Source organism: Macaca thibetana, chromosome 4 (assembly GCF_024542745.1).
Source record: "Macaca thibetana thibetana isolate TM-01 chromosome 4, ASM2454274v1, whole genome shotgun sequence".
NCBI classification, from domain to species: domain Eukaryota; kingdom Metazoa; phylum Chordata; class Mammalia; order Primates; family Cercopithecidae; genus Macaca; species Macaca thibetana.
The window spans coordinates 5,134,211-5,156,445 of NC_065581.1; the positions used below are offsets into that span (position 1 = coordinate 5,134,211).

General features: G+C 44.9%; 1 protein-coding gene across 3 annotated transcripts in view; it reads right to left on the reverse strand.

Annotated features, from left to right (window-relative positions):
• The window catches only part of LYRM4 (LYR motif containing 4), a 154,375-nt gene that overhangs the window by 92,560 nt on the left and 39,580 nt on the right, over positions 1-22,235 (reverse strand). For all 3 annotated transcript variants that reach the window (XM_050789682.1, XM_050789681.1, XM_050789683.1), the window contains exon 2: positions 17,572-17,692. In XM_050789682.1, the coding sequence (XP_050645639.1) occupies positions 17,572-17,692 (121 nt within the window). The remainder of the gene's footprint in view (positions 1-17,571; positions 17,693-22,235) is intronic.

The window sequence follows — 22,235 nt, forward strand, 5'->3', positions numbered from 1 at the left end:
GCAACATGGGTATTTGGTATGGAATGCACAGTCTTCATTTAGTTTTCTTTTGCCATCAAGGATGGGGACAAGTGATCAGGGAAACCTCAGCACTGCTTACCAGTCCTGGCAGTGCAAGTGCACGGGCAGGCCCCAATGATCTTCCCTGTCTAGCCAAGAATTTCAGACCCCTGAAAGTGACCTGGAAACATACCAACGCATTAAATCGTCATCAACTGGCAAGAGGGAAGGGGGTTGACAAGCTCATGCCACAAACTGTCTTACTTTTCTTTGAGTGAATCAGTTCACCGAGCTGACTAAATCCTCTTTTCAGCCTTCTGCGCTCAGCTCTGGGGCTGGCCTGCTGGGTCACCTCCTTAGCTAATCTGTTTATTGCTCCAGAGGGAACCATCTGTCTTTCCAAACCTGCTGGCAGTGACCCCCTCACACTTCTGAGGGCTTGGGGGCAGCTGCGCCTCATTTCCCTCTGTGAGCTCCTGAAGATCCAGGACACCGAGACGGGGCAGTCAGGAATCACGGGGCTGGGGGCGCCTTCCCCAGAGATGCACTCTGACTTTGAGCAAGTCACTGGCTCTCAGTTGGAAGGAGTTAGCCAAGGCTACAAAAGTATATCTATGTAAAATTTTAATAAAATTCATTCTATTAAAATGTAATTAAAGGATCCTACTGGGGGCAGCATGATATGGTGACAGAGACCTCAGCTCAAATCCTGGTATCAACCATTACTGGCTGTGGAGTCTCAAGCTCCTTAACCTCTCTGAGCTCATTTCTTAACTTCCCTGAGCCTCAGTTTCCTCATCTGCAAAATAAGGAGGCCCTGCAGGGTCATCCTCTTTCATGAAATGATCCATGCCTGCGGCACCTGGTATATAAAATATAAATGAAAAGCCTCAGCCTCCACAATCAGTGAATAACCATGACCAACACCTGTTTTTGCAGGTGCTCAATGAACCGAATTGCACTTTGTTGGTAAATCTAAATTTTTATAATGAATTTGTGTAAACTAAGTGCCCTGACAAGAACATTACTGCATATGATCTTTCTGTATTTTCATCATGTCTGAATTCACATACATAGAATTCTCCCACAGGTACAGGTGAGTAAATTACACTGTGTGAAGTCTGTGTGTCTACAATACCTGTATTCCATGGAAGTCCAGAGACACAAACTGAGAGGCAAGGGGGCCTGGCTCATTGTGCGGTGTGTGGTTCCTGGACTTGCCTTTGATGCTCCAACTCACACGGGCAGCCTGATTTCCCAACTTCCAACCTCCTTACATACAAACAGGAGGAATATGAACTTTCTATGCCATCCCAAGAGGCTGCGAAAGGATGATATGGGCACTGGATGGACCACGTGGCCTAACTCAGCAAAGGGCCTTTTGTTCAGATTTGGGCAAGAAGTACTTGTTCCAACAGGCCTTTCCAAAGTGTTTTTTGGCCACCCTACCCACCTTATTTCTCCCTAGTTCTCCCAAGAAAAGATGAATAGCCTGCCCTAAGTTTGTATGTATGTCAGGGCTGCCAACTGCCTCCAAAGACAGAGCTGTTATAATTAGTTATAGCTCTAATTATTGTTCCAAGATATAGCTAAAATTTTGTTAGCTTAGACTTTTTGCTTTTTCATAAGGGTATTCCATAAACATAGTGAATGACATGAGCTACTATGAAGGAATTCAAGTTTGTGGAATCTAGTTCTTTATAATTATAGCATATAATTCATTTGGCAGCATTTTCTAAGCATTATCAGTGTGTAGGGCACTGTGGTAAGTGTGAGACAGAGAGGACAGCCCTAGTCCCCAAGGAGAGAAGGACATACAACACTAATAAACCAAGAAGTCACATAAGCAACTCTGATTACTTGCCCACCTCTATAGGCATGTGTTTGAACATGCACACATGAAATCTGTCCTTCATCTGTCATTAGAAAACAAGTTCCTCAAATACAAACCATCAACTACCCACACCCCCTGGACTTTGGTAACGAGTTCCAGGGGACACTCTATGATGCTCGGAAAGACAGGCTGAGATGGGTAGCACGGAAATCCAAGGACAATTTCACTGAAGCTCTAATGAGGCACATCTTGTTGATCAGGCACCACTCTATGCACATGGGTATGGAGGAAAAGACAACAATGAAAATCAGGCCTTTCTGTCTGTATACAGTAGTCTGCTGTCTGGGATAGCTGCTTGCTAGGCCTCCTAATGGCTCCTCGTCCTGCCTCCCCATCTTCTGAATTTGAGAACACCTTTATTCAAATTAAGGGACTCCCATTTTTTACTTCCAAACACCAACTTGCCCTACATGAGATTTCTATTTTCCTGGAGCCTTTATTTCACTTCATTGCCTAGCAGTCGGCAATGTGATGGGAACGTTCAAAACATGGAAGATTACGTGGACTGAAATTCTCCCTTGGCCCTCCTGATTCTATTTGGGTAGATATACTTTTATCAGCATGCAATAAATATTTCATACTGAAACTGTCACTTGGAATTTAGTCTTCACGGCTCCACCTAACGCACTGAAAAGCGTCTGGGAAAGTCAGATGTGTATTATAACAAGAACGGCGTGCCGAGAGCCTGCAGCTGGGCAGGGCCCCTCGTGTCGTGTCTAAGTGGCTGGAGAGCAGAAGCACATGAAAGAAGAACGGACAGCTGTTCCCTTTCCGCACACTTATGGGGCTGAAACCAAAGTGGGAATGTCTCCATCGGGATTTGTTTTAGCACTTGAGTTTTTAAAAGTAGTATGGAAAAAGCAGTTTAAAGTATAGATGAGGCTGCAGCTGTCTCTTGCTTATTGAACACTTACCATGGGCCCAGTGCTGTGCTCTGTGCCTCACAAACACTGTCAGTCTCCTTCACACCCCTAGGAAGGACAGACAATTATGCCTATTTTACAGAAGAGAAAGAGTCCCACAGAAAGTCATTTGCCTAAACTCATAAGCTTGGGAGTGACAGCCAGGACTTGAAACCACTCCTGTTGTACTCCTGGGCCTGTGCCTTCATGCCTCCCCATGGGGCACCAGGGAAAATAAAAGAGTTCCACAGTCTCCTTTCATCGTTCTGGAACTTACCTCATGGATCACCTTTTCTTTTCAACTGACTCTGGGGGTGGGCTGGGGGACAGGAGAATACTCTAGTTTCTTTGGCTTCTTTTCTGGAAAAGGATATGGCCACTTCATCAAGGAAAGGAGGAGTATTAGTTTGAGTGTTTGTTAGTTAAGGATAACAGGACTCACTGATGTGAAAGAAAAGCAGAATCGAAGGACCCCAAGCTCATGATGCCAAAGGGAAAGTGAAGCTTGGGAAATGAGTCACAAAAATTGCCTTCCTTTTGCTCCCAAACAGATAACTGACATTCCCCCGTCTTCACATGTGAAATGCAGACTCACTGAGCGCTAGTCAGAGCCTCACAAGGACGGAACCACTTGCCTCACTGCTACCTTCTCTCCTTTTTTTTTCCCCTTCCTCTCCTGCACGCTCTTTCCCCTTTAAACACTGAAGTTCCCAAAACCCTCTTTGGAAAAGGCACAGATGACAGATCCTCCTATGACTCTTGTTTCTTTTTCCCGGGTGCGTCCTCAACCTTTGCCAAAGAAACCTCTATCGATTGAGGTCTGCCTCCGTCACTTTCTGGTTTACACTGAGCAGCAGCTTTGCTGTTTTCAGAGGCTGCTAGTGCACATCATTTCACTTTGTCTATTCACACAGATAGTAGGTGGTGCGCAGGGCAGGTGAAGACTGTTGGCCAGAAAGCAAGTCAGAGTCTGGACCAGAACCGTGAGTCTCAGTAGAACTCCCTGTGCTTTTCTACCAAGCCAGCTTGACTTTATTAGGCATTAATGGAGTACTTTCTGCATCGACAAGGCACTGGGGGTATCACAGTGAATACAAACAACCTGACCCTCTGGTAGCTCACAGGGTAGGGACAGGGTGACTTATTAAAATGCCATTCTAAAACAATGTGATCATGCTATTAAGCGAAGTCACAATCAAGTGTGTTGTTGGCCCAGAGGACGACGAGATTTCAACAGGAAGAAAAGGGCAGGAAGGTCACCGAAGGCCTTCCCCAGGGGAGGAGGTAAATGCAGACAGAAGTGCACTGGGTGTGCTGTGGGCCTCATGCTGTGCTAGGTTCCAAGGACATGCAAGGCCCAGCCCGACAGCATCCTGCAATCTGGCTGGAGAGAGACTCATGGTTAGGAATCAAGACTGCAGAGGCTCATGAAGGGACTATCATAGGCTGAATACAGAAACCGCGAGCTATTTGCAGAGGTTCCCTGGCCGCCTGGGAGAGAAAAAAGAGACTATCATGGCCGGGGACGGGCTGAATCCCACAGGAGGCCGAGACACGAAACAGACACGGTGAAACCCCGCGAAAAAATACAAAAAACTAGCCGGGCGAGTGGCGGGCGCCTGTATCTGCTGAGGCAGGAGAAAAAAGCGGAGCTTGCAGTGAGCTGAGATCCGGCCACTGCACTCCAGTCAGATGAGACTTGTCTCAAAAAAAAAAAAAAAAAAAAAGAAAAAAAACAGGCTGAGTTTCAAAAATTATTTCCAGTAGGAAAAATACTTTAATATTATGAAAAACATGAACAGCTATACAGACAGCAGTGAGCTTTAAATAATAGCTGAGACTTATTTTGAAAGAAACAAAACACTAAGTTTGGCTCTGTTAAAATAGAACCTGGTTCAAAGCAAGAGGAAAATTTATTTTTGCAATTTTTACCAGCCCCTCCCTTCTCCACCTCACTCCTTCTCACAAGCTCTGATGAGTTCCAGGGAGGGAAACCTCATTCGTAAATGAGGTACCTACAACCTGTCACCTGTAGGAAAGGGCGGGCTCTGTTTTCCAGGTCACAGTACCCCAGAAGTCACGATGATCCATGCAACACTCCTGCCACTGCTGGGTGTCAAAAGCTTTCACAAAGTGCAGCTCCAGGCTTTTCTCAAACAGGCCCTGCTGCTGGGGCCGACCGTGAAGAACCAGCATTACATAACTCAGCATTACATCATCCAGTTACTCTCCCATGTGCAAGAAAACACACTTGCTGGGAGATCTGGGCAGTCAGGCTTTCCCTTTACAGTCAGTTTAGTCAATAGAGAGGGTCAGTGACATAGCTCACCCCTGGTCAAAATCCAGCATTCGCCAGGGTGTTTCTGGGACTTAGCAATCATTAGCATTTATTTTCAGAACCAGAAAATGTCAGGCATGAAAGGGACCTTAGAGATCCACTGAGCAACCCTCTCTTTACCCACAGGAGGAAGCTGGCCTCTGAGGGCTGGCTGCCAGCCAGTGGCGGGTTGGGGCAGAACCTAGGTCTCCGGGCTCACTGGGCCAGCAATCAGTGAGTATTTATTGGGTTCCCACGGCATAGCTATCTGTGTGTGTAATTCCGAAATGCACTCACTTATCAGTGAAATGGAATAGCCTATTGAAAGAAACCCCAAGGATCTCAACAAGGCAGTTAAATTTAGATTGGAACAATAGAGCCAATTCATGAAAAAATTCTTGTGCTATAAGGGATCTTGGAAAGCAATATGCTCAACTCCTTACTTTTTACAGGTGAGGCCTAGAGGTGAGGACTTCGTGGTGATGCTATCATTAACTTGTGACAGACTTTGAAGGGGAATCCTTATGACTTCAGGGTGGTGCTATTTTTATTCCACTGAGGAGGCGGGAGGAGTGGGGAGAAAAGTGCTTCTTAGGCTGGATGAAGTGGAAATGTTTGGGGAAAAGAAAGATATGTAAAATACTGATTTAATTCCACACTAGCATTATTTAATCAAACGAAGGTCATTCTGGTACCACATGTGAGAGAATTCTTAGAGCCTTTTCAGTATTCATAACTGACCAATCCATGAAATTGCAGCTTTAATTACCAGACTGGGGAAGACACAAAATTTCTGACACATCGCTTGGCTCTGGTATTTGACATGACTTTAGAGAGACTCAATACCAGCTGCTGAGTAAGTGTTATTGGGATTTAAATTTAGGTGTATCTTGCTCAAAACCTCTTCTCTTATTCACCACTCCTATTACATCTCAGGGAGGAAAAAGTCACGCCGTTTTTTAGACTGATAGATGTATAATTAGGAGAGATCTTCCCAACAGCACTGATGAAACTAGTCTTCACATATACACAGGTGAAATCCAACCAGTCCGAAAAGAAAATTCAGCTGTAGCTATCAAGGGCTCAGGAAATGAGTGCATGCCCTCATATACACAGCAGGCAAGGGGTCATCACCTCCCTGCCACCTCAGAGGGTGCGATACAGAAATACAAATTAACACAAACAAGGGGGAGCCCCTTGGATTGTCCTTCCTAAAAGATGTGACACTGTTCCTTTGTCATCTTGGGAGAAGGTCTGCATAAGCAGGACTGGAGTCAACTTTGATTACTTGAAAGGACAAGACAAGCAGTGAGGCATCAAAAAGCTTCCACTTAAGGGTACTTCAGTGATAGCGTGCCTGGAAAAGCACAATTGGAGCTGCAGCCTTCAGATCTACAGGGAAATTCTGAGCAAATACTTCTTAAATAAGGTGGCTGAACTTCCACATTTTCAGAGTGTAGTTTTTGTATTTTTTTTCTTTTGAAGGTAGAGAGACAGTGTGTTTTCTGATAAACGATAAAGGAGCCAGGCCTCTAGGGATCAAGCTACTTATGAGCCTACAGAGGGTAAGCTGTTACCTTCTAATAAGAGCTCTAAATGAACAACTAGAAAAAGGAAGCATGCATCTTGCCACCGTCTTTCATCTTCAATGTCTTGTCTTCCTTCTGTCAAGGTAAGGCCACCCATAATCTGATCCCTCTTCTGACAGCTGACTAACAAGCGAGGGTGCATATGGGCCCATCATTCTCCTAATTGTGTGTCCTTGGGAGAATTACTCCAGAATGCCAGGTCTGAATTTCCTCACCTAAAAAAATGAGGATAAGAGTTCCTTTCTCTTAGGAGACACTGAGACCACATATTTAAAGTGTGGAGTACAGTGTGTGGTGCACGGTGTGTGTGCAAGGAAGCAGCACTGACAAGCACACATCACCACTGCTGTCACCACCATCATAAACATGACTCTTTACAGATGTGGTAAATTAGGCAAACAGGCAACTTGCCCGAGATCATGAGGTAAAATACCATCTGAGCTGAGAACTTCCGCTTCTTGCCTCTGAGACCAATGTGCTTTCTCTGCCAGAGTTAATAATATCTGTTTCCACTTTAGGTGCTTCAGCATCAAAACAGTTCCTCAAGGAATTCCACAGTGAATGATATGATGACTAAATGGGAGAAGGATGGGTATCATAATAAAAATTCCCAAATGAAACTCTTGCAGAAGTTTTCTACGCAGAGCATTACTGCTGCCTTCTTCGGGAGCTCTCCAGCACATGGAAATACACTCAAGGACAACTGTTGTATATGAAAGACGCATGGGGAGACAGGCTTCTTTTAGAAAGGAAATGGAATCTTGTTTTATGCACATTATCCTTGGAGGAATTAAGCAAAACTAACAGGCAATCTCCAACCAAATGAGAGGCATTCCTTCCACAGGAACGCCGACTATGGGAATGCTGTTGCCCAGACTTGAGGATTTACTAGAATTTCTAGAAAAAGCAGGGAGGAAATTAGTTTAAATTCCTATTTGAAGACATCTTTTTATGGCTGCAGAGGAATTATATATTAAATAGATTGAAAAAATGAATGTCAAACAGGTGCCAAGCTATAAAGCTAAACAAACTGTCTCGTTGCCTTGCATTCTTAAACTTCGACAGGGGGCTGGGGAATTTTCCACTCATCTGGAAAAACTTCTTATATCCAAAAGATATAGGGTTCACTTAGGGGGCAGTTCGGGTCTTTGTATGTAAATTCATGTTGCTTTCCTGAGGATTTTTATTGCAGTCCAAGACAGAATATTTAAATCTCCTTTGCCTCTGATGGGTTTATTATTACTTTTTATTTTATTATTATTATTTTTGAGATGGAGTCTCGCTCTGTTGCCCAGGCTGGAGTGCAGTGGCGTGATCTTGGCTCACTGCAACCTCCATCTCCCAGGTTCAAACAATTCTCCTGCCTTAGTCTCCCAAGTAGCTGGGATTATAGGTGCCTGCCACCATACCCGGCTAATTTTTTTGTATTTTTAGTAGAGATGGGGTTTCACCACGTTTGCCAGGCTGATCTGGAACTCCTGACCTCAAGTGATCCACCCACCTTGGCCTCCCAAAGTGCTGGGATTACAAGTTTGAGTCTATTATTACTTTTTTATTACACCCAGCCTATTATTACATTTTTATTGCACCCAGCCTATTATTACTTTTTAAATATGTACATTGATCCCTTGATTTAATCATAATTGATCTATAAAGGTATAGGGGAAAGTACTGCTGGGGTATGCTTTTAAACTTTATCCCGGTTCTATTAAATGAGTGAACAGATGGGACATTTAGAAGTGGGAAGAGTGCTATGTCCCCGAAGGGTGAAAATGAGACAGAACTTCTACAAGGTCCGAAGGACCTCATAGTTCCATATTAACTCCCCACTTCATAATTATACGGCATAGAGTGGGTGCTCAGTAAATATCTAGGAAAAGAAACCATGGGCAACGGAATTGTAAACTATACAGTGTGTGTTACTTATCCAGAAGATGATGTGGAACATAGCTGAGAAGCCAACTGGGGAACGGGGAGAAGTCAAACCAAGACAGTAGTATAAACTTAAGATGGGGCTTGGGAAAAGCATTTAAATCTCTCTTTGTCTATCAGTTATTACATTATTGTTCTTCAACTGTTATTTCATTTTCTTTGGAAGAAACTGTCTGATCAGAGATATATTCTAGTACTGGTAACACATCTTCTACCAGGAAGGAAGAAGCCTAACAGCAGAGGTGCTAACAACATGAATGAAGTAATTCAATTTTCTGCGTTTCCTTCTAACAGAAAGGCTAGATGAAGAGAAGTCTATGGAATCTATGATGATATAAACATATAGCTGGCATATAACTTTGTTCATCTGCAGCCTAAACTCTGTAGAGTTAAGTTCTTGGTGAAAAACGGCCAAGGAAAACCAGGCACAGAGTATTTCAGTCTAACATGTATCAGTAGTTTCTCTAAATAGAGAAGAAGGGGACAGATATTTGTGTGAATGTTGAACCATGGGATTTTAGAACTGGCAGCAGCCTTAGAAATTACAGTATAATCCTTTGGTTTTACAGATGAGAAAACAGAGGGCTCACAGATATAAATTCACTAGGTTCAAGCTTCCAATAACTTAAGCTTCCTATCCCTAAATACCAGGGTCTGAAGAATTTAATTTCATTCTTCCAAATTAAAAAAAAATCAGTGACTGGCTATAATTCATTTTGAAAAAGAAGGGGTTTGTTTTTATTGTGGAAAAAACACAAACAAAATTTCTCATCTTAACCATTTTTAAGCGTTCAGTTTAGCAGTATTAAGTATATTCACATTGTTGTGAAACATGACCAGAACTTTTTCATCTTCCCAAATTGAAACTCTGTACCAATTAAACAATTTGCCTTTTTCTCCTCCTCCAGCCCCTGTTATTCATCATTCTACTTTGAATTTCTACAAATTTGACTGCTTTAGACACCTCATATAAATGGAATCACACAGTATTTTTTTGTGTATGGCTTATTTCATTTAGTAAGTCCTCAAGGTTCATCCATATTGTAACATGTAACAGGATTCTGTTCCTTTTTAAGGCTGAATAATATTCAATTGTATGTATATACCATATCTTGTTTATCCATTCATTGTTGGACATTTGGACTGATTCTACCTTTTGGCTATTGTGGATAGTATATAATTATTTTCATGTATTTTAAATGTCCCTTAGATAGGGACTGACTTCCCTTTATTCCACTAAAACAATAGGCACATAAATTTTATAAATTCTCTCAAATTATCAAATATTAACAATACTTAAGTTGAATGCATACAAGTGGAGAGATACAGGGTGCACTATGTGTTTTCCCACAAAGGACCTCAAACATACCTACTTCTTCTCAGGCTGTTACTTTCATTCAAGTTTTAACCACCATCTAGGGCATTGGAGTGGATATTGCAGTGACTGACAATGAGAGAGGGCCTGGTCATGATTCACTAGCTTCTAATTTCACAACAGCACATTCAAAGACTGAACCATATAATAGCAAATAAAGGTAAAAATAAGTATGGTTTCAGAGACTCAACTACCACTACCCCAAATAGCAATAAATTCAGCAAATTACTTTGCTTAGTATTCTACAAAAGGAAAAATAAAGTGTAAGCTAAGAAACACTGAAAATGCTTCATCTCACACTGACATTAACAAAAATGGATACTACGTGTAATGTTAACCCCTTCTCCAATAATTTTTAATGGTTCTACATGGTGTCTGCTCTTAATCTCGTACGACTACAGATTCTGAACTTGAGTGTAACACATCCACTATTTTGAGTTGCTTAACTAAAAAAGCACTAGCTGAAGAACAGCTGCTGTGGTAGAAAACAGTGACCCCTGAAAAGCTGATGGGAAGATAGGCACGACTCCAAAACCCTACCATTATCTAGAATTGGAACACATCCAGTTATCTTCTTACTGCACAATTATGTACTATAATAACAATATATTTTTTCATCCAAATACTTAGATTTTGCTGAATATTCCTGAAATCATGATCTTCATTCATGTGGTTCAGGGGAATCTCATTAGAATCTGGTGCATTCCCATTCCTGTTTCCCATTCCCATTCCCAACACTCTCTCTCTTTTTTTTTTTTTCCCCTTTTTCTTTTTTTTTTTTTTTTTTTGAGATGGAGTCTCGCTCTGTTGCCCAGGCTGGAGTGCAGTGGCGCGATCTCGGCTCACTGCAAGCTCCGCCTCCCAGGTTCACGCCATTCTCCTGCCTCAGCCTCCAGAGCTGGGACTACAGGTACCTGCCACCACACCCGGCTAATTTTTTGTATTTTTAGTAGAGATGGGGTTTCACCATGTTAGCCAGGACGGTCTCGATCTTCTGACCTCGTGATCCACCGCGCCAGGCCACAACACTCTCTTTTACTTTGTTTTCTCTAGACATGAGGCTATGAAGCTAGCTCTACAACAAAGATTACAACTCTATTTCAAAATGCTTAGAAAATATTTTCTCTTTGGTGAACACTAAACCTCTATGAACTATACAGGGAAGGAAGGCGCCCCAGTGATGCTGATGCTGCAAGTCTCTAGAAGATGCTTGAAGAGCAGGTGCTAACAGACAGGAAATAGTGACACAAAACAAGGTACACTAGAGTTAAAAACCAAAGGGGAGTGGCATACTGCAGAACTACCTGTAAGCCAGGGCAGTTTACTGATAGTTATTCTAACTAATGCCTTGCAAATAGGGTCCAGAGGAGTATGTTTATTTAGAACAGCAAAATGGAGAAAAGTACAAAGACAAAAGCAAAATCGGGCTGCCTTTTTGCTCCTGTTTCTGATGTGAAACACCTAAGAAGCCTTGTCAATTGTCTGGGGTAGAAATCCTTTGGTGCTTCTTTGCTGCTCAGACTGTTGAGAGCTATCTGCCCAACCCTACACACCACCCAGCTTTGTCCATTCTTTCTGGCTCCAGCCGGTCTGGACATAAAAGGCCTCTCAAATCTTTCTGATCTCACCCGGGGGGCAGACAGGGAAATTAGGTTTAGTGGGGGCTAGCCCAGAACTTGCTTTCAGCAGAGGGGGAGAGCTTTCAGGGTCGGCTGGCTTTACAGAATCATCTTATATGGAAATAACGGCAGTTTATCAAAAGGTAGAAGAATGCCTCTGCTAATTCTGGGATATGACACGATGCATGAAGTTGGAAAGAGATTTGAGACTGACAGACTGGATGGTAATTTTCCAGGGGAGATGTGGTCCAAGAATGTTAAGGAAAGAACAAGTGTATGTCTGGCTTCTACTGAGTGGGCCACAATCATGGGAAATGAGCAAAAGGAGGCTGACTTGCTTATCACGAAAGAAAAACGAGCTGCCACTTCTTGGAATGAGAGTAATCCTTAAGCGCTGGGTGAAGGCTAACAAAGGCTGATGTATCTAGAATCCCTCAGGGTTGCCACAATGAAGACGAAGATCTTGCACATTAAGGACAACAAAGGAAGAATGAATGACCTCTGAGGAGAGTTGAAGTGGTCCTTAAATATCATCAGAACAAAACGGGAGGGTGACTTAAGACTATCCTTCAGTTTCTACTGACTCAGGAGCCCATGTCCTTGAACTTCTCAGTTTGCTCTAAGGAGCTAGAAGAGCTGAGCACATGCCAGGCCATGTGACCTTAGACAAGGCTTCCAGATTTCCTGCACCTCGGTTTCTCTACCCAGAAAACCAGATCATTTTTGTCCACAGACTTATTTTAAAAAGCAAAATCTACCAGGGTTATGGGACCAGGGGTGGGGGGTATCATTAGTACCACAGAGGACTCATGTGACTGAAGAAGCCGCCCTCTGAAGAATGAGTGGAAAGCAGGGGGAGCAGGTAAGTGTTGTGGGTGGAGAATTTCAGTGTGAGCACTGCCTTTACGGTGTGCATGTCTGGCAGCTGGAAAAGTGGCTGTGGGCTTCCTCACTGGTGGAACCGTGAAGCTGGGATCCATGTGCACCTGGGCAGGTGGGGCTTGGAGTCCAAATCATCAAGTGGAAGAGAGACTTGATATGAAGACTATCACAACTCCATGAGGGTTAATATGTCATGATCCCCATCAGATTTCCATATTCCTTTCATGGTTCATTCCTTCAGGAGGGAGACCGTGGGTGGCCAAAAAGACACCCTGATTTTGGTGGTGTAGACCCCGTGACTGAGGTGTATGACCTCAGGGAATATACTTCATGCATTTAGTTAGTCAGTGAAAACTTACTAAGAGCCAGCTCTTAGTAAGGATGTTCTTACATGGGATGTTCTTGATCCTGTGGATAATAACAGCAAGCATTTGCACAACATTTACTATGTGCTAGCATTATCCCAGGGGCTTCGCATATGTTAGGGTACTTGATCCTCACTACCACCCATAAAGTAGGGCTTACTTTCATCTGCAGTTTGCATTAGGCACTGAGAGGTTAAATATCTTGCTCAGGGTCACATAGCTAGCAGGCTGAGTCAGGACGTGAACACAGACGGGCTGGCCCCAGAGTCCATGCTCTTCCCCACCCAGTGGAGATGATGACAACGACAGGGGAGATCCCTGTCCTCATGCCCCCTGCTGTCTTGCAAAAGAGGGAGAAAACAGACAAGGCCACAAGTAATGTCATAGTAGGTACTGATAAGTGCTGTCAGGAAAACTAAGGCAGGGCAGGGGAGAGACAGTGAGTCTGTTTTATATGGTGTGATCCCAGGGGGGCCCCTATGGGAAGATGAAATCTGAGCACAGGCCTGGGTGGAAGGGGAAGGGAGCTACAGGAACGTCTGGAGGGACTCCTCCAGGTAGGGGGTGCACAGGCATTGAGATGGCAGCAAGTTCATGGAAATAGGGAGAGTGAGGGAGAGGAGAGCAATGGAGGGCCTCTGGGGACCTCAGATGGGCTTCAGGTTTTATGTTAGGGTGCCATGAAGCAAGAGCCTGGAAGGGGTTGAGCGGGGCAGTGGCCCAATCTTTCTTTTGAAAAAGATCACTGTGATGGTGGTGTGTGGAAAACAGACCGTGTATGGGGTGCAGTGGTAGTGGGGGCACCCGGAGGACAGGTCAGAAGGCTACTACAGCAGCCAGTTACAGAGGACAGTGTGCAAAAATACAGACTCTCCACCTCACCACAGGCTGTTAGTCCAAAGGCATCTTATGCCAGCTTGCAGCCAGATGGCTTGGGAGGCCACTACGCCTTATACCCTAACTACGGTAAAGGCTGCATGTGGATTCAGGAAGAGTCTTGACATGAAAGGGAAGTGAGTAGAAACTTCCTAGCAGCTGCTGTCTAACTGGTTCTCTGAAGGGATGAGAACGCTTTCATCCCTGAGGTGGTGACAGCATGCTGTTCTGCAAGGTCACCATGGAAGCCCTGGCCCCGCAGTATGTATTCTCCATCAGGAAGGTGCAGTGGACAGGCTGCCCTGGGGAGGGCGCCCTTGCCCTGCACATGCCACTGCTCCAGTGAGTCTGTCCTGGGGGAGGGGGGATCACTGGGATGTCAGATGAGGGCCAGTTTAGTCTTTTGTTTTTGTTTTTTGTTGAAAGGGTGGTTTGAGCATTTCAAACCAGGAAGTGACACAGACAATTAGATATAGCAGGAGAAATGATGGCACAGATTATTTACAATCCCTCTTTTCTAAGCAGTTTATACTCTGTACAATTTTACGCTAAAGATAAAACCTGCCTGTTTTGCCAACCTCTACACACAGTAAGTGCCAAAGAACAAAATCTTTCTGCGTTTATGCAAAATAAGAACTCAGCTGCTTGTTCTTCTATGCTCCACTGCTAAAGGATCTCATAAAATTCAACCACTGGTGACTGGAAATGCCATTGTTCTAGAGTTTTCAAAATGTTTACTCACGTAAATGCCACTCTCAAAATATATATAAATGTACAGATCAGTTTCTTTTCTGAGTACCCTACTATCCTCTGGCTTTAGAGATCATTTCCCAGGACTGTCTGAGTGTGGCAGTTATTCTATTACTAAATAGCTGTAGAACTCAAGGATGGTTATGAGAATCCCAAATGCTATTCTAGAAAGAACTGTTATATTATGTAGGCAATATAACAAGACCTTTAATCTTGACATAAATTGCAAATTATAGTTTCAAATATTGCTTCTTTTTTGAATTGTTTAGAGTCAAGCATGAAGAAGGGTCAGGGAAAGATTATTATCTAATTTAATATCAGCCAAGCTGGCATCTCCTGATGATGCTAAAGAAGCCCTCTCAAAACAGTACAGCATAACTTACAGAAATGGTAAAGAGTTTTCCCCTCCACACTTTATAAACAAATTTCCTGCAAGTAAAAGAGAAACACGAAATGGAAGCAGAAATGGAGTTTATTGCGTGATTGCTGCTAAGTCCAAGAAAAACAGTGAAAAGGGTGTTTTTTAGAGAGTAAGAAAACCCATCGGTGGACAGTGACTTCAACCTCTGACGTTCTAATTACTCTTGGGGATGTTATCAGACCGCCCAGGAGATCAAGCCGCTGCACAAGCTCCACCCACCACACCTGATGAGAAAAGCCCCGCCCGCCTCACGAGAATGAGAGAAGCCCCGCCCGCCTCACGAGAATGAGAGAAGCTCCGCCCGCCTCACGAGGATGAGAGAAGCTCCGCCCGCCTCACGAGAATGAGAGAAGCCCCGCCCGCCTCACGAGAACGAGAGAAGCTCCGCCCACCTCACGAGACCGAGAGAAGCTCCGCCCACCTCACGAGAATGAGAGAAGCTCCGCCCGCCTCACGAGAATGAGAAGCACCCGCCGCCTCACGAGAATGAGAGAAGCCCCCCGCCTCACGAGAATGAGAAGCTCCGCCCACCTCACGAGAACGAGAGAAGCTCCGCCCGCCTCACGAGGATGAGAGAAGCCCCGCCCGCCTCACGAGAATGAGAGAAGCCCCGCCCGCCTCACGAGAATGAGAAGCTCCGCCCACCTCACGAGAACGAGAGAAGCTCCGCCCGCCTCACGAGGATGAGAGAAGCTCCGCCCGCCTCACGAGAATGAGAGAAGCCCCGCCCGCCTCACGAGAACGAGAGAAGCTCCGCCCACCTCACGAGACCGAGAGAAGCTCCGCCCGCCTCACGAGAATGAGAGAAGCCCCGCCTGCCTCACGAGAATGAGAAGCCCCGCCCGCCTCACGAGAACGAGAGAAGCCCCGCCCACCTCAAGAGAATGAGAGACGCCCCCGCCCACCTCAAGAGAATGAGAAGCCCCGCCCGCCTCACGAGAATGAGAGAAGCCCCGCCCGCCTCACGAGGATGAGAAGCCCCGCCCGCCTCACGAGGATGAGAGAAGCCCCGCCCGCCTCAACAGAATGAGAAGCCCCGCCCACCTCACGAGGATGAGAAGCCCTGCTCGCCTCACGAGAACGAGAGAAGCCCCGCCCGCCTCACGAGAATGAGAGAAGCCCCGCCCACCTCACAAGAATGAGAGAAGCCCCGCCCACCTCACAAGAATGAGAGAAGCCCCGCCCACCTCACAAGAATGAGAAGCCCCACCCGCCTCACGTGAATGAGAGAAGCTCCGCCCGCCTCACGAGGATGAGAGAAGCCCCGCCCGCCTCACGAGGATGAGAGAAGCCCCGCCCGCCTCACGAGTATGAGAGAAGCCCCGCCCGCCTCACAAGAATGAGAAGCCCCGCCCGCCTCACGAGAATGAGAGAAGCCCCGCCCGCCTCACGAGAATGAGAAGCCCCACCCGCCTCACGAGAATGAGAAGCTCCGCCCACCTCACGAGAATGAGAGAAGCCCCGCCCACCTCACAAGAATGAGAGAAGCCCCGCCCCACCTCACAAGAATGAGAGAAGCCCCGCCCACCTCACAAGAATGAGAAGCCCCACCCGCCTCACGTGAATGAGAGAAGCCCCGCCCGCCTCACGAGGATGAGAGAAGCCCCGCCCGCCTCACGAGGATGAGAAGCCCCGCCCGCCTCACGAGAATGAGAGAAGCCCCGCCCGCCTCACAAGAATGAGAAGCCCCACCCGCCTCACGAGAATGAGAGAAGCTCCGCCCGCCTCACGAGAATGAGAGAAGCCCCGCCCGCCTCACGAGAATGAGAGAAGCCCCGCCCGCCTCACGAGAATGAGAAGCCCCGCCCGCCTCACGAGAATGAGAGAAGCTCCGCCCACCTCACGAGAATGAGAGAAGCCCCGCCCGCCTCACGAGAATGAGAGAAGCCCCGCCCGCCTCACGAGGATGAGAGAAGCCCCGCCCGCCTCACGAGAATGAGAGAAGCCCCGCCCGCCTCACAAGAATGAGAAGCCCCGCCCGCCTCACGAGGATGAGAGAAGCCCCGCCCGCCTCACGAGAATGAGAAGCCCCGCCTGCCTCACGAGGATGAGAGAAGCTCCGCCCGCCTCACGAGAATGAGAGAAGGAAGCACAAGGTGATCCTTGGCACTTCCACGAAATGAAAACACGCCCTCCAGGGTCCTTTATGGGGTCAGCACCCAAGCAGGTGACTTTACACCATCTGCACCTGCAGATGCACCGCCCATGTGGCAACGTAATTCAGGTTCACCACCCACGATGGTGTCTTCAAGAAAAGCGCCACGTTCTGTTTATCCTGAATTGTGATTAAAAATACTAGGAAAGGGAGAATATATTTATACTCTGAAATATATCCAAGTATACATGTGCAATACATCTTATAAAAACTTAGCTTTCAATAACAGTAATGCAGAAATTTCTCATATTTAAAGTATCAGCTTTCCAGAAGGATACACTTCCTGGAAATTCTGGAAAGCTGATATTTTAAGTTCAACTTGAATCTGAAAATATGAGAGTTCACCTTTACATGTCTGTATTAGTACAAGGAACAGAGTTTCATGATCCTGCTCTGTAAATCACCAACACCAAAAGCACTGCTGTCTAATCAAGGGGGATATGTCAAAGTTTAAAGCTCTTAATGAAAAACAGTACGTCATTGAACCATCTTACCTGTCGACGAATTACTTCAAGGTCTCTCTTGGCTTTATTCACTAGGGTTTGAATTTCTACAGGATCCTTCACATTTTTATTTTCTCTGAAGGCATCTCTTATCCTCCTGACAGCATATGTTCTAAATGAATTCAGAGGAAAAAAAAGAAAAGGTGTCAGTGTGTCTGAGACTATGCTTTCAAATGAATTTAAAAGCTTTTCCTTTAGAATTAACTGTCTAATCTTCCCCTATGGATAATCCACTTTGATCTCTGCTCGTGGCGCAGGCAGATCCATTACCATTCTGGGATGACTAAGCAAACAGATTTAGGAAAATAAATCTACTCTCAACAAGCCACATACAAATGGCAAACTGCTACTGAAGAGTTCCTTAGATTATTGGTTCTTTAGCATTATTCACATCTGGCTTCACTCCATTTACATGGATAATTGAACCTTTAGTGTACAGACATAAATCAAGAATTCAGAGGTTAGCTGCAGTGATCCATGATTGTGCTACTGCACTCCAGCCTGGGCGACAATGCAAGACCCTGTCTTTAAAAAAGGAAGAAAAAAATTCAGAGGTTAAATGATGATCACATTTGCATGTACCCAGATAGTGACCTATGCTTTCCAATCCCTGTCCCATCTTCTGGCTCTCACTTCCCTTTCTTTGGTCCACATTAGGATCCCACCACAGTTGAACCTGTGGAATTAGGCCAACATGCTTTCTTTTCCTCCATCTTGAAAGTGCACACGCCTACCACCCACCCCCAAGCAGACAGATCACTTGCAGTACAGGACAGCAGTTCCACAGCAAGGCTTGCGGATCAGACAGGCTTGGGTTTGTAGCCTTGCTCCAGCTCCTACTGTTTGTGTGAACTTGGGCAAGCTTTTTAACAAAAGGCCATGTCTCCTCATCTGTCAAAAAGGCATAATAATGCTAAGTGCTGCTGGGAGGATTTGGCTTTATAACATGGGTCTGGAATTTGGCCCAGAGCCTGTTATATAGAAAGACTCAATAAATGAAAGCTATTCTTAACACTTGTTACGCCTTAATGCAATTAGTATTCCCTCTCCTTATGCCATAACCTTGCCTTCCTTAGTCCTGCATCTTTACAGTCACACCACAATGTGCGTACAGAAGGTAGAGTGGTCTGGATAATTAGCCACAACAGACAACTCAGCAGTCCTTAGACATAGTCCCACACTCAGATGGCTATGGTCTATCGCTAGCTCCACCCCATCTACTCCAGAATGAAAGGCACAAGACTAAGGAGAAGCAGACTGAGTCAGACATGTGAGACACCATTTTCTCTACTTTTTTTTCTTTTTTAGAGATGGGGTGTCCCTCTGTTGCACAGGCAGTGTCATGATCATAACTCACTACAATCACAAACCCCTGGGCTCAAGTGATCCTCCCGCCTCAGCCTCCACAGTGGCTAGGATTACAGGCACCCACCACCACGTCTGGCTAATTTAAAAAAATTTTGAGGGGGATGGGGACTTGCTGTGTTGCCCAGGCTGGTCTTAAACTCCTGGGCTCAAGCTACCCTGCTGCCTTAGCATCTCAAGGAACTAGGATTACAAGCACACGCCATAGTGCCTGGCTCTCCAGTCTTAATGATCACAGACTGCTCTGCTTTTAACCTTGAGCACCGGTTAAAGAATCCATGTGATGCCAGTGGTAATATTGAGCAATAGAAGAATGGAAATATAGGCAAAGAAATGAGAGGAAGGGAATATCAATTTCCTTGGGAGCAGCGGGGAGGGGGTGTTGGGAGCTCATACAACTTATTGGGAAACTTTATCTTAAAAAGGACAAATTTTGTTTTAGATAAAGTTTTTTAAAGTAAAAAGGCATTTTACATTAAAAAATTCAAATGTCAGGTCTATTTGCATTTAAAAGCAAGAGTAAAACTAAATCTTATTAATATTAGGAATCATAAAGGAGAAGGGAAGAGTTTAGGAACTGGTACTTTCAGAACGTAAGACACTGCTGAGACTTTGATCTTAACCCTCTGTGAACCAGCTGGAGTATTTCAGAGGAGCTGCTGGGTGCTCAGTATCAATCCTAAAGGGCTACAGTGATTGAGCATGGAATCCATATACTAGCAGCTGCTACATAACTGGGGCTCATTCACTTCTAAAGGGATATGTGAGGATTTTACAAATAGAATACATCAGATACAGACTCTCCTCAGGTGCAGCTGCTAATCTAACAAGATTTTAGATGGCAGCTAGGTAAATTAACAGCAATTTCTGGCACACTTTCTTGCATTGCCTAATGGCTATTTATATAACACAGTATCACTGTTCTTCTTGACACCCACACACTCCTCTAAAGCAGTTTCTCTTTTGGCAATGAAGGCAGCAAAGAGGGGACAAAATAATTTAATTCTAATATTTGTTCCATAGGCAAAATTGGTTTATAATATGAATTTACCTCCAGGAATCATCTGTTGTTTCAATTTTTCATTTCGTATGCTGCATGGGCTTCTTGGACAAACAAAATGGGCAACAGTAGTCATTGCTAAACTCATTTTTCTAAAAGCTAGTAACTACCTTAGAATAGCTAGGAAAAAAGGAGTACTGTTTGGAATGTAAAGACCGAAGGTCTTCCAAAGTTTAAGGAAATGAGAAAATAGCTTAAAACACTCAACAATTTATATCAACTGAGCTCAAGGTCCAGGGTCCGGATATTGTGCTATGTATTCTTGTTTCTCTCCCCAGCTCTCCAAAGTCCTTACCTAAAGAAAAGAAGCTCTAGATCTTGGACTTAAATGTGTCTAAAGAAATCAAGAGACATGATTCAAATTCTCGATGCACTTTTGAGATGAATGCTGTAATGGTTCCCTCCTCTCTGTCTTGCTCTTTCTGCCCCACTTACAGCACCAAGTGTTATTCTTTGCCCTGAGGGAAAATATTTCACTGGCTCAGAAACACAAAACTCCTACTGCATGAACAGTTGATTCTTTAGTTGTAAGAATTCTTATTTCAAATGATCACAGCTTTGTGAAAGTCATCACAAATTTGAGTGAATCTTCAAATTTGGTGGGGGGGGGGCTAATCATCAATTATTTCAATCCTGGCCCTGCCCTGGGTTTTACCTTTTTTTTTTTTTTTTTTTTTTTTTTTTTTTTTTGCAGATTCTGGCTATCAGCCTCTTGACCATACCACTGAGCAAGAACATTTCAAAGAAAAATTTGCAGATGTTGCAGTGAAAATGGCAGCTAGCTGTTACACAATGCCATGCATTAGGATGATCCTAATGAGTCAGGCGCTGTCTGAAATACAGCATGAAAAACTAACACACAAAGGGCAATACAACCAAATACAAAGAAGCAGCCCCACATCCACAGAAACGGCGAGGTGATGATGTTCTCACACACACTGTCCTTTCCACTGTCCTGAAGCTTGGCAGTTTCTTGATGCTTCTTTGCACAGGAGACTCCCATTGGGCTTTCCTTCTCCACCCCAGCCTTTGCTTCATTCTGTCATTAGATCTCAAGTGCCCACAGGTTCTTTTTACCATTGCAAGCATTATATACTCTTTTCTGAGATTCCTCCACTCACTCCCATTTCCCAGCTGCACAGCAACACAGCAGGCAGTAAAGAAAGCTCGTTAGTGTTTGAGGTTCTGCTTTACTCTGTCCCCTCCGAGAAACACCAAATGCAGCCATAATCACAGCCTCTGAGCACTTAGAGGCTCCTATCAGTTTTAGCATCCAATGTGTGATGTGGAAACCAGCTAATGTAATGCCTTTCATTTCTGTCATCTTCATCAGCATCTCAAGTGCTGGTTTCTCTGTGTACCCATCCTATAAACACATCGTGCCTTTTCTTGGTCCTTTGCAACCTTAACTCAAGTATCCTAGGAACAATAAAAAGCTCAGTCCTTTCTACTGGTCTCTGTGGGGCAAACTCATCTACCTCCAACGACTTGGAAGGACACATCCTCCACCTACTTGCCTTAACTGAAATGTGCAAGGGGAAGCTGCTAAATTCTAGCATGTCCCCATATTCCACAGGGCCCAGAAGAGGGTGCTGGTGTATTCCGGGAGCTTGCTGCTGCTTCCAGATCACTGATTCACCCCTATGCATCTTTGAGGCCATGCCATCTGACAATACTGTGTTGCACGCCTCCATGACATTGTTACTTGTTAATTTCTGGAGGTCAAGTCTTCATATTCAAGTCTTAATGTCTAAAGAGCACTCATTGCAATACACAGGCCATCAGTTTTAGGTTTCTTTTTTTAGAGACAGGGTTTCACTGCCACCCAGGCTGAAGTGCAATGGCGCTATTATAGCTCTCTGTAGCCTCAAACTCCTGGGCTCAAATGACCGTTTCCGCCTCACCCTCCCAAGTAGCTGGGAATAGAGCAGCACGCCACCACGACCCGCTAATTTTTATTTTGTAGAGACAGGGTGTCACTATGCTGCCCAGGCTGGTCTCAAACTCCTGACTTCCAGGGAGCCTCTCGCTTTGGCCTCTCAAAGTGTGGGGATTACAGGTGTGAGCCACGGTTTCTGGCATAGCTACTCCTTCCTAAGCTCCTTTGTGGGCTCATCTCATTCTGCTGCCCTTTATACGCTGTATTCTCTAGGGCACATATGTGAACCATTTTTCTTATTTATAAGATCTCTGCCAGTAATTGCATCTGTCAAAGGCTTCACCTGCCATA